The sequence below is a fragment of the Diadema setosum genome, chromosome 14, assembly GCF_964275005.1.
Source record: "Diadema setosum chromosome 14, eeDiaSeto1, whole genome shotgun sequence".
In the NCBI taxonomy this organism is placed as follows: Eukaryota; Metazoa; Echinodermata; class Echinoidea; order Diadematoida; family Diadematidae; genus Diadema; species Diadema setosum.
In genome coordinates, this window is record NC_092698.1 from 359960 (window position 1) to 376818 (window position 16859).

Sequence of the window (16859 nt, forward strand, 5' to 3'; positions counted from 1 at the left end):
TTCTCAAAGCAGTTTCTCGTATCAAAAATTTCCTCTCTGTAATATAGTTAACACCTTGTATGTGTACAGTAAGTTATGAAACTTGTTGAAGGCTATACAGGAAATTCTGCTCATCCTCATTGGGTTAAGATGTCTGTTAGATGCTACGAACTCTAATGAGAGTAGTGTCACCTTGAGTAGAAGCCGTTGTGTGCTGGGTTCATACTCTGAACCTGCTGCTTCAATACACTGTTCAACAGCAAGGTTCAGTTGGTCTTTGATCATACGGATGTACTCATCTGCCTTCTGGCTCTCTTTCTGTAGAGAGAAATTTACACACACAGTAAAGTTTTACATTAGAAAATTTTACAGCTGAAATTGACACAAAATAAACGATGAAAAAGATATAAAACAAATGAAATAATCTGCAATTTTAGCTCATGCGTTACTAGCAGTAGAAATATTGAAAACAAAAAGACTTACGAGTTTTTACATTGCTCATGATTCTTTCAAGGATCCTTGCCCTCAGCTCATGAATTTAATTCTATAGGTGACATGGTTCCATCTCAAAACTGTCTACCATTACAAATCTAAGAGTAAAGTCATTTAGCTTTGTCATTCTCTTTAACAAGTGCATTATAAACCTCTTGTTGCATGAGTGACATATCATATCTACAGTTTGTACGTAAAACATCTAAGAATCACATCACTTGGTACATATCCCACTTTATGTTAAACACAAGTATTCATCTTTACTCTAGGACGAATTGAAGAGGGAAAAAAAATGTTTTGTACTCGTCATTTCATTGTCTCGAAATGTGAAATGCATACTTCCCTTCCTTGTGACTTGAAATAAAGTGTCTGTTTGTCTGTCAACACACAAAAAGGACTCTAATTCCAAACCTGCAAAGCTGCATTTTCATGATATATACTGAACAACCATAATAACGTTACATCACAAGAAGTTTTTTTTTTTTCTTTCAAATAAAATCACTAGTAGTTGCAGGGCTATCTATGATTCTTACATTGTTCCATGAGAACTGTTTTACTAGTCAAGTAAGTATGTAGCATGAATCTGTGTCACATCTTACACCACTCAACAAAGCTGTGACAAAGGGTATAGCATTAAATAGCACTGGAGAGACATGTGATATTATGGCCAGAATTCACACACAGTCAGACAATTTGAATTTAGTCTATGGATTATACAAAGTTTGACTGCATAAACATAGTAAAATTATCATATACACCAACAGACATCCAATGATGAGGTAACATACAGGCTTGTACACTGTACATACGCAGAGGAAAGGTATTCCTTTTATCACGTAAATTAGTCCATGTACAAAATTGAACTTATAAATGTGATTTGTATTTTTGTGAATTTGGGCCAATGTGGTTGGCATGGCTCTTACCTGGAATTCTCTGGAGGCTTCATACAGCATTGCACCAGGAGCCATCGACCCAATCTTGAAGATCTCCTCAACTACACCTACCAAATAAATGTAATACAATCCCTTAGCAACAGAGAATACAAAAAAAAAAAAAAAATCCTCACAAATTTGATAATAGACTATCACTAAACAGACACACGGTGTCAATGGATTACATGATTACAACAAATGTTATTAGACATCATGAGTTATTCCTAGGCTGTGGTAACAGAAAAATCTTGTTTATTTCATACCCTAGATGGCTAAATCTTTCTACTTCTGGGACCCTTGATACTTCAGACTTTATAATGAACAAAACCGGGAGATAAAGTTCTTTCATGAACAGTTTTTAACAGAACTTTGCCTCTAACCTTCACAAAAGATACTTTCCAAGATGTGTTTTTGACTCACATGACCTGCTCCACACTTAAATGTGTCTTGTATAATAATCACAAAATGAACATGGTGTTTATATATCAAAGTAGCTTTTGTACATGTAACACTGATACATTGTCTACTTGAGTCTGAGATGAAATTTTATTTCAGATTCATATTATTTTGTTAAAATGATATAATGAATCTGGGCCACTTTCATTTCAGACAGAAAGCACATTAAAGCAATTGTTAGTGTATTAACTCTTTGTTTACTATATCAACAGCTGCATACACACTGGCAAAAGATCATGAAGTTTGATTGCCAGTGTGACAACAAACTTCCCGCAAAACTTCTCATGGAACTTCTCGCAAAACTTCCAAAACAAGGGATATCTCCCCCACTTCAGCCATACTTCTTAATCTTTCGCCAGTGTGAGCATAAGAATCTGAAACTTCACAAAGTTTGTCATGTGAGCAGTTCACCACCTGTTTCTGGCCTGTACACGTGTACCTCCAAAGTAAGTGGTCATTGTGATGAACAGGAGTGTATTATGATGTCACAATCACCAGCTGTCAAATGGCACACTCTTTCTTCTTTCTTGCACACATGCACCACTATTGACCCAAACTGCTCAATCCAAAGATCAAGAAGTTTGGCTGCCAGTACAGTACAAAAGGCCAAAGATCGCGAAGACTTCACAATCTTACACTTCATAGTCTATTGCCAGTGCGACTGCAGCTAATGAGTAAAAGACAATGATGTTTGATTGTCATCCTCTACCTACCTGGGACTCTTTGTAGTAGTTCATGTGTGTGAGTTTGTAAGATGTGAAGACTGTCACTTTCTGGGACCAACACAGCATCTGTGTCCATGTTGTATCTGGTCAGTCTGGGCTAAGGTTTGAACAGGCTGATTTTCAAAGGCTAGTCTGTCAAAACTGTTCTCAATTCCTTTCTTCATTTAACTCAGACATGACCTGTTTTGTTACCTGATTTTCCACTGTAAAAAAAAAAAGATAGCAAATTGCATCCCCCCAAAAAAAAAAAAATCCTTCTACATATCAGTAAAGTGATTTGTTCAAGATGCAATTGCAGAACTTTCAAAAAGTCTGGATTTCTCACTAAACAAGCTGTGCACAGAAATACACAGCATATTGTAAGTGAGGTACAATTAATTGCATCAACCTTAAACTGAAATGAATGTGTACACAGTTTCATTTTATGGTTTTTCAAATCCGACAGGGAAAGGAAATGCCTTTAAGCATCATGTACCAATGCAGACCCCTTTCCCCATATGAATTTTGTCTTGTAATATGTCATCAATGTGATATATTATATTGGCAGAGTGTAGGGTTGCACGTACATGACAGACAACTGATGAATGCATACAATAAATAGTACAAATACTAATTTAACATGAAAGCCACTGAGGAAAAGGATACTTAATCCAGTCTTTTTTTGGTCCAATGACAAGAAGGAGATTCTCCCAGTAGCCAACCACAGCACCAATCCCACACCAGACTAACTGCCTTGGTCTCATCTGGCTACTGGTGTCAAACTCACAGTATGTTTTCTATACACAGAAATATGAAAATACATCAGCATCAGCATCATTATCAAAATCAAACAGTCTTCACCTTCATCATTATTACAGTTTTGATCTTCAATTTATCCTCTAGTATCTGGTTGAAAACCCTTCATGTACATGTATTTTCAAGTATGTTGGAATGTTGGCAAATTCGACACTCCATGTTAAACTATTTGGAAAATGACATCACTTTTTTATGATACTTCCCACATAGTACACAAGGTGAGAAATGATGTTGCAGCTAGGGGTGTGATGAGAATTCAACTTCCCCAAAATATGAGTATTACTGTAAAACATGATATATTCGCGGCATAAAATTTTTGCGAATTGGAGCTGACAGCCTTTTTCGTGGCATGAAAATTTCACGAAGTGCCACTGGCGTTCAATGCATATAGTGTAAACAAGAACTTTCGCGTGCAATTTCATTTCGCGAATCTTGGCGCTCGCGAAATTCGCGAAATTAAAGTGCACGCGAAAATTCCTCGTTTTACAGTAAGTGGCCATGTGAGAACTTTACTGCATGCAATGGGCAACTCTAGCAGTGTAAGAGCTACTATGATATTCAATTTCTGTTCACTGCCTCTGTGGCAAGTAATTGGTGGTCAGATACCAATAGAGCGCAAACTTTCGATAGGAAAGAATAAAAGGCAAAGCATTACTCTTTTTCACCCCCTTCTTTTCTTTAAATTTTCGATCCAAAATGGAAAATAAATACTCTTTCTGATTTCAAGTTTCCTGTTAAAGCTACAGGCCTCAGTGCTTCCAATAACCATTCACTTCAGGGTGGTGCCCCTCAGTAAATAACACTATTTTGGAGTCACTTCTGGCCATGGATTTAACTAGAAACACTACAAACACCATTTCTTGAATACCTTGAAATCTAACACTCTTGGGTTTTCAAATATGTCTGCAAAATTCAACTTTACCCTCACATTTTCTTTTCTTATGGAAGTGGCACAGAAAAGATTACTTGATACAATTTCACCATAATTTTTAGGAATGAAGTGACGTATTATCCTCCCTCATCAGAGCCATAAGTCCTGCTATTAAGATAAAAAGAAGAAAATGGAAAGACAGCACCACAGGCTTCTTTCCTCAATCCACATTATAGTATGAAGTTTCTCTACATCAATTGATGTCAAACCATTTGTGTAGATCAATGCATCACTTTGTTGCAGGTGATTCTTTTCAAGTTAAATCTCTTACCAATAGTTTGCGTTATTCTGGCATTTACGATGATACCTGCTTTATATCTTACAATTCAGCCCAAAATGAAATCTGGCAATATCATAGTATTTAATGTGAAAGAAATTGATTTTTCTCAAAATGCAGTGGATCTTATAACCAAACTAGGCCTCCTTGAATAAATAAAATTAATCACATCTCGAGAAATCTCAAAACATGATCATTAGAATGTCTTTCTTACCATGCCCCAAACAATAAATATGAAAATTGCCTAGGTAAATATAGCCCGACCAGACACTGTTACGCTATGCGAAAACAGCATCTGACGAGCACGGCATGCAGCCTCGAAGTGAGGAACCTCAACACAACTACAAAACTTAGGAACATGTATACTTTTCTCCTTTAAACAGAATACTTTACTCACGTTAAATGCATGTTTCTATTACAGAATAATAGTTCGCCACACTGGGTCCATGGAGACCACTTGCGATAAGTCCGTGGAACAAATAAATGACACTTTCTGGCGCAATTCCTGACTGTCGGGCTTCATCGTTGCAGGATTCAAAATGGCGCCTTGACTCATGCGCATGCGTACGCGTGACCGGATGTGCTCCAGAGCGAGCGCGTGTGCGTTGAAAGTGTCGAACAAACCTTGGCGTCTGCTACACAATAACCGTGGTATGGAGCTCAATGCTCCTCGCCCGATCGACCAGACGCCAGCCGCGGGCCAAGCCCAGTACAGTTTATAGCTGTATTGACCGATTCTGTGACGCGCTATGTGTATTTTTGGCATGGGCAGCGCCATTACGCGGTGTCTCAGCCGACCCCCCCTTCCCACTCCCCCACCCCTCTCCCTACATTAGCACGCACGCAGAATGAAAAACTGCTTTAGCCAATGGGCGTCTCGTACTGAGTGCGCGAATGCTTGCTTAGTGCGCGAACCTTTGTTACAAGTGCGCGATAAACATGTTGCCCGGGGGGTGGGGGAGAGCATGGGGGGTCGGCTGAGACACCGCAATTTGAGCTCATGGCTGCGCCCAGTGTCATAAAATGTCTGCTGCCCTCAACGAACCCGAATCGGTCAATACTAGTAACCGTGCGTACGCTGCTTGAGTGTAGCAGCACGGTCGACAGCGTGACCTTTTGAAAGGGCATTCACATCACGTGACCACCCGATATCTAACCTTGGCCTGGCGTGAAAGATTGTGTACGGAGTGGACATGCTGGATATGATGATCAATTTCGGTAAGTTTCATTACGTACATTTGAATACTGATAGCATCAGATGTAGAGTAAATATTGAAGAGTATACTCGATGAGTTTGAGGTGACAAAAATGATCGTAAGTATCAAAAGTCAAAGCTATCGTGATACGATTACGTCGCTCTCCTAGTGGTTGGTGGTCGTGCTCGTACAGCCCTGTCGCGACGTACCATGTACAGCGACTGGGCTGTGTATAGTTAAGGTAAATAGTGCAATTTTAATCTGGACTGAAATCATCTCACCTGTAAGTCTGAGGAGCCAATCCAGAGAAGTCCTGTGTCACTAAACAGTGTCAGAAGACGGTTGTCAAATGACACTGCCATCTCAATGAATGCATTCACTTCTTTGGTCTTTGTTTCCAGAATCTGTTCACATGACAATTGATGACGAGAGATGACAAGCCATAGAATGACTAGAGTAAACTATGACATCTCCTCTTTTGGTAAAATTAGTGATGGTATTAACCGTAGCAGCCCCTGTTTAATAATGTTTTTGAAATCATGTGACTTACAAAGCAAGACTTGTATTGTCAGATATCAGACACAAATTAATGATTATTTCATGATTTGAATATCCAATACATGTCTAGGACAATTTTGCACATAACTTTATGGATTTAATGCAGATACTCTTACAATGCTATCAATTACCACAGCAATAGCCAAAAATTCTAATGGTTGATTGGCTGTTTCAATGTATGACATCAACAATAACAATTATTGCCATGGTTTGGGGGCGAGTACGTTGTCATTTCCAGGGGTGGGGAGGGATGGTTATTTTGCTACATTTTGTGAAAGAGATTTACAAAGGTAAAGATTTATCATAGTAAAAGTAACGGTGATAAAACACGAACCTGTTGTTGTATGTCACTACGGTCAAGTTTGAAGAGACGTTTGTCCCTAGCCAATAGGATGTGATTCTGCCGATCTCCTCCAATCACACACCAGCTACTGGGTGGAGCATCCAAACCTGAGTGTTTACAAGTTCATATTCATGTAAAAAAATAATTTAGGCCAGATTACCATGATATTCATGATTACACAATACTCAAATGCATTAATATGACTGATGGCACAAGTTGTCATACATTCAAAGTTAGGCTTTGGGTTGATTCAACAAACTTTACTAACAATCTGCTACCACGAATAAAAATGACCTGGGATACTCGTGGTTTGATTGATAACTCTTGATATGATATATTATACCAAAATCTCAAGTTGCTTTATGTTTTATTACATTGCTAAAAAGATGACGAAAAAAAGAAAATGCAGACAATGGAGGAAATATATTATAAAACTAAAAATGTCGCTACGGCGACTGGTGTATGCCCCCGTCATAATGTATGGTTCTCCTAATAGGTCTATAGTACAATGTCTTGACAATGTGTGATGACAGTTTCACACAATTGGCAAAATATAAAAATGACAGGTTTGCCACAAATGTGCTGAATGTTCACTTTCCTAGAACTACAGCTGTAGGTTCAATTGGATGAATGATAATAACGTCAGAGTGCAGGTATTTGGGGGAACTGATGATTTTTACTTGACTTTTGACCCTTTTATAAGTTTATGCATTGAGTAATTTTCAAGGTATTGAGAAAAAGTATAATTTCAGTATCAAATGGTAAAATAGTATTATCTAAACCTGGCCTTTGACCTTTGACCTCACAGTTCCAAAGAGAATCACTGTTAGGTAGAACATGCATAAATATGTAAGTTTCATGATAATACCTTGAGTTACTTTTGAGATATGGAGGAAGAAGTGCAATTTAGCACTTTCACTTGACCTTTGACCTTTTGACCTTTTGGCAAGAAACTTCCAACAGAATATATATTGGGTTATACATGCATACATCAAGTTTAAAAAAAAAAAAAACAATCCTTCAGGCATTGCATAAATATAAGGAAAGTAGTGATATTTTGAGGAGTTGACCTTGACCTTTGACCCTTTAAGCTAAGAAAAAAATAAAACCAATTTTTCAAATCTTCCAAACCTTACTTTAAAATGACATGGTAATGGGAATCAGAGATGTCAACTAGTAATAAAACTACATGATACAAATTGTACATGTTTTTCAGACGTCTATAAATTAGAATCAACAGTTACATGGCTGCAAACATACAGCAGCATGTACTGTTTGTTAATTAAGCCCCCCCCCCCCTCCAACAAAAAAAAAAATAATAATAATAATAACAACAATTAAACAAATGCCAGATTACTGAGGTGATTTATTTGTCCAAGGGAAACAAGGGAAATGAACTCAGAATTCATACAGAGAGATTTGCTTCAGTCCAGAAGGGCCAAAGTCCAATGTTGGTTAGAGAAGACTTACCAGGTACTTCCATCATCTTTCTACTAGTCGGGTTGTGTACATCATTTACCATGTAGATCCGGTAGGTTCCAGTGAGAACAGCAACACCAGTACCACCATAGGAAGGGTTGTGGAATACCTTGGCTTCTATCACTTTGGACTCTCTTGCTTCCTGCAAAGTTTGTTTTACTCAGACTTAAGCATTGTTCTAATAAATATTAGTTTTGATTCTGCTCTTGGATATCTGTACTCTGAAAGATCATGAGTAGAATGCTATATCAAAAAGAAAAACAGAAGAGTTAAATGCATTATTACCGTCCAACAACTTTTAATCATTTACCAAATTTTTGATACATCATTCGTCTTCTTCAGGTTTTCAGATAATGACATTACAGCAACACGATGATGCTATTTTTGCAACTGATTGACAAATGCCCTACATCAACGTAAATTCTTGCCATTCTTGTAGTGCATACTGGAACCAACACATGGACTGAAATCCTTACCACGCAACTTCAGCCTTTGGTCCTGTGGTTGTTTGCTATTGCATTCATTGCTTATTACTCAGTCATCATATCAAACAAATCAATTGAAACAAGTTGAAATCAACCTTTCTTTCCAATAAACAATAATTATGGGGTACATGTATGATTGATAGTACCCTTTAAACCAATTGAAGACTAGTCCTGATTATTCTTGGGTTGGGGTAAAAGGGAAAGTCATGTTATAAGAAAAACAGTCCATCTTCAACAGGTTAACAGAGGCTGGAAACGGTATTTACACTTACCTGGCCCATGTTAAAGTTTCGCTGGTACTTGCCAAAGATGTCATACACCAAGACAGTCCCATCTTCTTGAATACACAGCAGATCCTCCGCTGTGGACCAGCCAATATGAATCACATGACCACTGTCCCACTGATCATGGAAATACAAGCAGAATATTATGTCATATTATCTGACTGCACAGACACCCAACCTCCTCTTTCCTTCTTTATTTGAACTGTATTTTGCTTTATAGTATGGTTACAAGTAGCCGACTATGTCAGAATGCAAAAAGAAGCATGGGGTGTAATGACTTGCCACACTGGCAAACTCATAATGATATTTACTGTGGATTACATCATTTTTTCCTTTAAAAAAAACTTCCAAGTTAATGAAGGTTTCCCTTCTCATATCCTTGGCGAGAGAATTGTAAAGGGTAAAAAACTTTCAATAACTTACATTGATTCTTGAGATTTCCCTTCCAGCGGCAGAGAAAATAAAGATGATCAGATGAGATGTTCCTCTCACTTGGGTCACTTTCCTGCCATCTCTCATCAGAGCTGATGGCAAAAAATAAAGTACATTTTTTTTTCAGTTTTTACTGTCTGCTATGTTTATTTCACAAGTGTTTGTCAAAAATTAATGTGCATAGTAATGCTTGTATTTACACAAATTAAACATTAATCAATTTAAGATGAGTCCCAAATATACTCGGGCAGGTGTCTATTGAAAATATGTGTTGTAGCGAAATCAGCCTACAGGTCCTCGATCAGTTAAAAAAGGAGCAAGTGGTACTGAAAGGGCTACATAATATGACTAATGCAGATTTGTATTTTGTAACATGTATGAAAGAGGACAGATGTAAAATCTTGCCCATAACACAGATATTTGCATTTCACTTAAAACTGTTATGACCATAATGAAACAAAACAAGCAGATACCGAGTCTAAATTGCGAGTCGAAAATAAATGTTTATCACAGGGCTATGAACAAATTTCAAATTAAATATGTACAGCTCCACTGCAAAAATAGCATAAATCCAGAATATTGCAGATCATCATCAAACTTGAACCTTGAAAACGACATATCACAGGAAGTCTATGCTGCCTGTTGATTTTTTTTTTCTCACAAAAGTAATGAGATAAAATAAAGAACTAGAAATGCTGCTACGGCGACTGGTATGCCTCCGCCATAATGCATGGTTCTCCTAATACAAATGTAGGTCTAAAATACAATGTCTTGACAATGTGTGATGACAGTTTCACATAATTGGCAAAATATCAAAATGGCAGGTTTGTCACAAATGTGCTGAATGTTCACTTTCCTTGAACTAGGCTTAATTGGATGAATGACTAAATGTGACCGTGCACCTCAAAACGAACATAAAGTCGCACACACAGATTATGCGTGAGGACTGAAAGTAAGTGAAATGGGTCAACCTAGCCGAACTTGACTTTTTCATATTTTCTGAAAGAGCGGGTCTTCTTTTACATTATGCTAATATTTGGTATCTTAAAACGGGCAGGAAAGTGTGTTTTTTTAGCAGTTTATCTCGAACATTTTTGGTAGAATAGTGTGATTAGGTGTGTCTTTAGAATCCTTTTTTCATTTCTGAAAAACCTTGTCCACACTCTTCACTTTCAACTCTAATAACTTTTGAAAGGATAATGCTACTGCTTTGAAAGTTGGCATTACTTATGGACAGAATGTGTTAATGAGGCATGCTCAATTTCAGTTTAATCTGATAATCCCATCATTGTTGTTACTCTGGTGGTTTACTACCTGTTCTTTGTCCCATTCATTGGACAGCCAGCACAGTTTGGTAAAGATTAAGCACTTGAATAGACACTGTACTTCAGAGCCTCTTTTCTCAGTTCACACTTTTCCTGAGTTTGTGCTTTCTTTCCAATATTTAGATAGGTTAGGAGAGTCCATTTGATTTGAGTTATACATCATTTTAAAGCTTAAAGTCTGCTCTTTCAGAATATGGTCTTAACTAAAAATTCATGTCTAGCGACTTTTTGTTTGTTTTGAGGTGCAGAGTCACAAATTGTCAGAGTGCAAGTATTTGGGGATTTCAGGATTTTTACCTGACTTCTGACCGTTTAATAAGTTAAAGGGGCTGTACAGTACTGGTTGAGGTGGGGATTCATGTGTTTTACATTCCTAAGTGAGATAATGAGAAACCTCTTATGAAATATGAAAGAGCATGTAATTTTAAGAAGGATTCAACATTTATTTGATGAAAATCGGTTTTCAAATGGCTCAGATATCGAAAAGAGTGATAATAATAAAAGACTACATGCCCCAACTTTATTAGGATCTCTTTGTTTCACGTTGTTTTTGGATATCTCAGCCACTTCAAAACCGATTTTCATCAAATAAACTTTTGATACCCCTTAGAATTGCATGCTCTTTGACATCTCATAGAGTGGTTTCTGAATATCTCGCAAAATGTTAAAAGCTAAATCCTCACCTTGACCAGAACTGTACACATCCTTTAATGCACCGAGTAATTTACAAGGTATGGAGAAATGTTCAGTGTAGTAAAATATTTCTATTAAACCTAGCCTTTGACCCTTGACCTTTGACCCTAAAGTTCCAAAGAGAATACTGTCGGGTAGAACATGCATGATTATGAAATTAAGTTTCTTTATGATACCTTGAGTTATTTTCAAGATATGGAAGAAGGCAAATTTAGCCCTTTCACTTGACCTTTGCCTTTTGGCAAGCAGCCTCCCATAGAATGTCTATTGGGCAATATATCAAGTTTCAAGAAAAATCCTGCAGGCATTGCATAAATAATGAAGGAAGTAGTGACATTTTGAGGAGTTGACCTTGATCTTTGACTCCCCTGACCTTTGACACATGACACAGGACAGAAGGACGGACGGACGGACGGACGGACAACCCGAAAACATAATGCCTCCGGCACCACTTCGTGGCGGAGGCATAAAATGACAGTGTGTCAATGTTTTCATACACCGGCTGTGAAAAAGAGATGCAAGAGGTTTACAGGAAAGGTCAACATAGCTTATTGATACCTTTTTTCTCTTTTTTTTTTTTTGGTACATTACAATAATTGGAATAATAATAATCGTTTATAATAATACAATGGAAATCATAAGGTGGCAATTCCATCTAATAAAGCATTTGAAGTCATGCTTCATCAAAATTAAAAAGTAAATGATTCTGTAAAATTTTGAGAAAAATAACAGTCCAATGACATATCTTATAATCTCGTCACTGGGGCGATAAGACCTCGTATCTACAAAATGTCAAATGTTCAGGAGAGCCAAAAAACATTACGGCCAAAGCACTATAGCGAATGGGATAGCCTTTCCATTGGCATACCGTGGTGGCTTCATTTTTGGAGTAAGAAGTTGGGATTTGGACAGGTCATCACTTAACCCATTATTTGACTATTAATCCAAAAAAAGTCATTTTCACCAAAATTGCAGATACAGTGCACTCCCGTTATAACGAAATGCTCGGGACCAGCAGTTTTCTTTCGTTATAATGAAATTTCAATACAATTTCTATAACGAAAACAAGGAAACCACGTATATATATCATATTCTGTTTGCTGAATACTCATCTTACACTGGAAAGCTATGTGAAATGTGATGGGATAACTGAATTACAATAATAAACGCAAGTTCCCCTCAGAAACTGTGCGTGACACAAGGAGCGAACACACAGCGGTGTGAAGCGTTCACCCATGCACAGACGCTATAAATGCTTGTTCCGCTACATATTTTCGAAAGCAATTCGCATTTCGTTATAATGGAGCACATTTCTTTTGTTTTTCTTTGTCTGTGGCGCTCGGAAAAGACTTTGTTATAATGGAAATTTCGCTATAACCGTGTTCGTTATAAGCAAATTTTGCACCATAGACTTTAATGGTGATAATTTTGGGACCAGAAGATTTACTTCCTTATAACGAAATTTCGTTATAACCGTGTTCGTTGTAACGGGAGTGCACTGTACAAGGTCTTGTCACCCCAGCGACGATATATTGGTAGAGTTTCAATCCAAGAATAGCATATGTTTTTTTTTTTTTTTTTTCTATTTCATACAATTAATGCATTACGAAGGCCATATTAGCCAGTCCAAAACTGGGCATCTTAATTTAATTATGGGTTCTAGTTACAGAAGCTAGGAAGCGTGCCAACCAAGAACCTTACCTATCGGACCACCAAAAGGAGCAACGGCTACTTTGAACTTCCTCAGATCAGCAACCTCCTGCCACATCCGATCCATTGTGTACAACTCAACTTTCCTGGAAAATTAAGCAGACACGACTATCCGTTGCATAGCGGGACGTAAACAATGACAAATCAACAGGATGAAATAATATGTGCTTCAAACACAGTGTCAGTAAGAGGAGTAGTCATCTGAACACTGAAGTAGCTTAAGTACAATAAAAGAGGAAACAAAAGCTCATCATATGCCAGCAGTAACTTGCAAGCCGACGAAAATGATAAAGCACTAGGAAAGACACTATTGGAATCATATACTGACAATGTGCGTACCGATAAGCCTAGGCTACAGTCCAACTGTAGGACCTCTGTCCTAGGCTATGACACTACTCTCTCCTATTTTATTTCTTTTCTTCTCTTAAGCCATAAGGGTTATTTCCCACCTCCATCTTGTCTTTTGTTTATCATCTCAGCCTTTTAGCTATTTTGCAATACACCGTCACACCATATAACATCCACTCATCTGCATCTTCAATATTTCTTTTTTGAGGGGTCATTATCGGTGCAGTATTTTTACTATATATTAGGGCCTAGGTCTACGTCCAATATAAAAATAAAGCTGTGCTTTCTCAAGACTCAAGGTCCCACTCACTCCCACGCAAAATTCCATCATGTAAGTTTAAACATCAACCTATACCTATTTCAATTCTTTATTTAATTATACAAAACAATTGCCGTACTTGTACCCACTGTTTTACAGGTGAAAATAGATTTAGATTGAAATTGAATTGAAATTGCTTTTCAAAAATAATCTGCCATTTATTGGTCAGCAAGTCACTTACACAAATACAGATGTGTGGGACTATGTTCAGGTACGCGAGAAATAACAAATTATGTTCCAACGTTACGAACGTATTCAGTCAATATCCCGATCTCTGGAGAAATACATTGCTTTTTCCTCGCAATTAGCAGAGAGTAAAGAGTCCTTAACATTGTCTTTTTTCTTCGAATTAGGATTCATATTGTCTCTTGGATCCTTACCGATAGAAAACATCGCCCAGGGGATTCCAGTCTCCCGTGACGTGCGCCATCTTGCTTGAAGGTTCTCTCGCCACTGCTAGCTCCGCCCACTTTTGGTCACCTAGCTCACGAAAACCTCCTTTTCGATCCGGCCAGGGTATACACGTATCACACAGAAATGTACAAAAAGACTTTCTCCATATTTATCCCTATTCGGCGCTTCTAATCAATGAATGTTTTCATGAGACTGAAAAAGAAATTAATGGACACACAACCAATGCATATTTATGATAGCTTATGATTCAGAATTTTCAACACAAAACCTATCTTGTTTTGGGGAGAGGGGCATGGGAACGGAAGGATTTCATGAAATTATTGAAAGCAACCCAAACAAAACAAGCTAAAATATATTTCTCCATCCTTCCAGTTATATGAAACTGATTCATAGAGGGTATCATGCTTACTAAAAATAAGAAAGAAGAAAGGATGTCATACATGTAAAAGCAGTGTCGGTTGACATTTGATTTCACTTGAATTAATTAAACATTAGAGAGGAATAGTTTTGTACTCTTTTTTACTCAACAGAAAAATGGTTTAATGTATCATCACGGAGCTGCAGAGATCCTAAACTTCCTGCATAAGACTATTTGCAAATGTCGCATTTTAGATTTGTCTGTTTTGATTTCCGTAAGTTAACAACATGTTTTGTAGGCTCAATTCATTTAGTTTGGTTATGAAAATGAAAGGGGTTTGCATCAGACTGTAACGTACATGTTCAAGAATGACGTTATCTTATTTGAACTTTGATTTTAGCCTATATATTATTTTGTTTTAAGTTTGTTAAGTGCTCCTTGCGTGAGTCAGAGCATTCTGCGTCAAAGCACGTTCTCTATTCAGTGGGGTTGTTGCTGTTATGTTCTCGCTAGAACTGGATAAAGATTAAAGGCATAATTTACCATTTGCAGATGAAAGCATTAGTGCTATAAAATAGTTCTAAAATGTGAGTTAGGGATAGAAACAACCACTGTCAAAATTTGAATCCGTATAATCGATGTTAAATGCTGTTAAATACACAAAATGTGAACAATAGTTATAATAAAAATGTTTCCAGACTAAACCGTATACAGATACGGTTTATTGAGAAAAACCCTGATATCTCCTTATATTTTAGGTTTTATAGCAAATATTTCATATGGTAGGATGTTTTATGATACAACATACCTACACATATGCATCAAAATGATATCTTGAAAATTTTTGAAATCACTGCTCCCAAAGGTAAACTGGACCTTTAATATAGCTTGTATACTCACTGTGTCTTTTCCATTATGGAGAGATAGGAAGACCAATGCATGGATCCAGAATAGGACTTACAGAAGAAGATGGTCTGCTTGTCCAGTTAGAAGAAGCTGTCTATGTGGGGACATTGGAAAACGCCGTTCAGAAAGCCCGTTGTTCAGATATAAAACTTTTGAAAGTATGAGAGGTAGAAGAGAAAGCCAGGTCTGACGTAGGAAAACTGGATAGATTGACAGCGATCTCGTAGTCGATGAATGGAGGAATGGACCAAGAGCAAATGTACTTATACACTTAAGAGAATGCCGGCGGTTCCATGAGGACTAATCAACAGCATGACGCTATGGCGTTTTTGTTTGTTTTTTGTTTGTTTGTTTGTTTGTTTGTTTGTTTGTTTGTTTGTTTGTTTTATATTGCTGAAATCAAAACTGTGTAGGGCCGGCTTTCCAACGTTTTCTTATGATGATTTTTTTAGATAGTGCCAAACCTCTTATGAAATATGAAGAGCATAATACATATCCAAGAGGAATTTAAAGTTCAAAATAATGAAAATTGGTTTTGAAACCATTTTTTTTCAAAACTGATTTTCATCAAAAACTCTGAAGTCTTCTACGAATCGCATAATCTTTAACATTCCATAAAATGGTTTCTAAGTATTATTAAGAAAGTTAAAGACTGAATCCTCACCTCAACCAAAACTATGCCATCCCTTTTACATGCGTATATTTTGGAGATTTGTCAGTATTCTCTTCTCTTTTTTTTGGGGGGGGGGGGGAGGTAAAGTGCACTGCATTTTGATGTGACGATAAGAAAAACACTCTCATCACTTCAATTCGATTCAATTCTATTTGATCTAATTGTATCTTTTCTCTTGTGCCATTGAATGGAACAGGAAACTCATATCCCTTCTTCTGCTGCAATGTGTTGGAGTATAAGAAAAGAAACTGAAGAGTTCTATTCTGTAGTTAAGCTGATTAAATTGTTTCAATCAGAGAGAAATGAATCAAAAAAAAAATATATATATATATGACAATGATAATTATCAAACTGATGCAAGTTTAGCTTCTAAAAATCAACTCTTGTTTCATATTCGGGCTTTCAATTGCGTTTTCCCTGCCAGTTTGTAAAGTTATCATTCATTCTCATTCTATATTGATTCAATTTTGTATGTTTGAAGCGGTGCAGTGATTTTGATCAAACGTTTTCACGTTTAATGCTTCAAAGTTCGTTTTTAGGCACCCAGATCAATGGTCACAGATTCAAATTCGGATGTAGACATTCAATTTCGTGTTTGGGCATGGATTTTCAGGTTGTGCATTCAAATTAGAGCGATGGGCTCGACAAGCACTTAAACGCACTTTCAGGCGATTTTCACAATTGAGAATTCAGTTACTCATAATGCGTATAATATATAAGCAAGAGTAATTATGTCTAACTAATCATTG

General features: G+C 37.1%; 1 protein-coding gene across 1 annotated transcript in view; it reads right to left on the reverse strand.

Annotated features, from left to right (window-relative positions):
* LOC140237810 (vacuolar protein sorting-associated protein 16 homolog) overlaps positions 1–16859 on the reverse strand; it is a 63333-nt gene that overhangs the window by 23767 nt on the left and 22707 nt on the right. The window contains exons 3-10 of the mRNA XM_072317739.1: positions 8921–9049; positions 8155–8305; positions 6676–6791; positions 6065–6187; positions 3230–3360; positions 2573–2667; positions 1395–1471; positions 172–297 (exon numbers count right to left, since the gene is read on the reverse strand). Coding sequence (XP_072173840.1) covers positions 172–297; positions 1395–1471; positions 2573–2667; positions 3230–3360; positions 6065–6187; positions 6676–6791; positions 8155–8305; positions 8921–9049 — 948 coding nt within the window. The remainder of the gene's footprint in view (positions 1–171; positions 298–1394; positions 1472–2572; positions 2668–3229; positions 3361–6064; positions 6188–6675; positions 6792–8154; positions 8306–8920; positions 9050–16859) is intronic.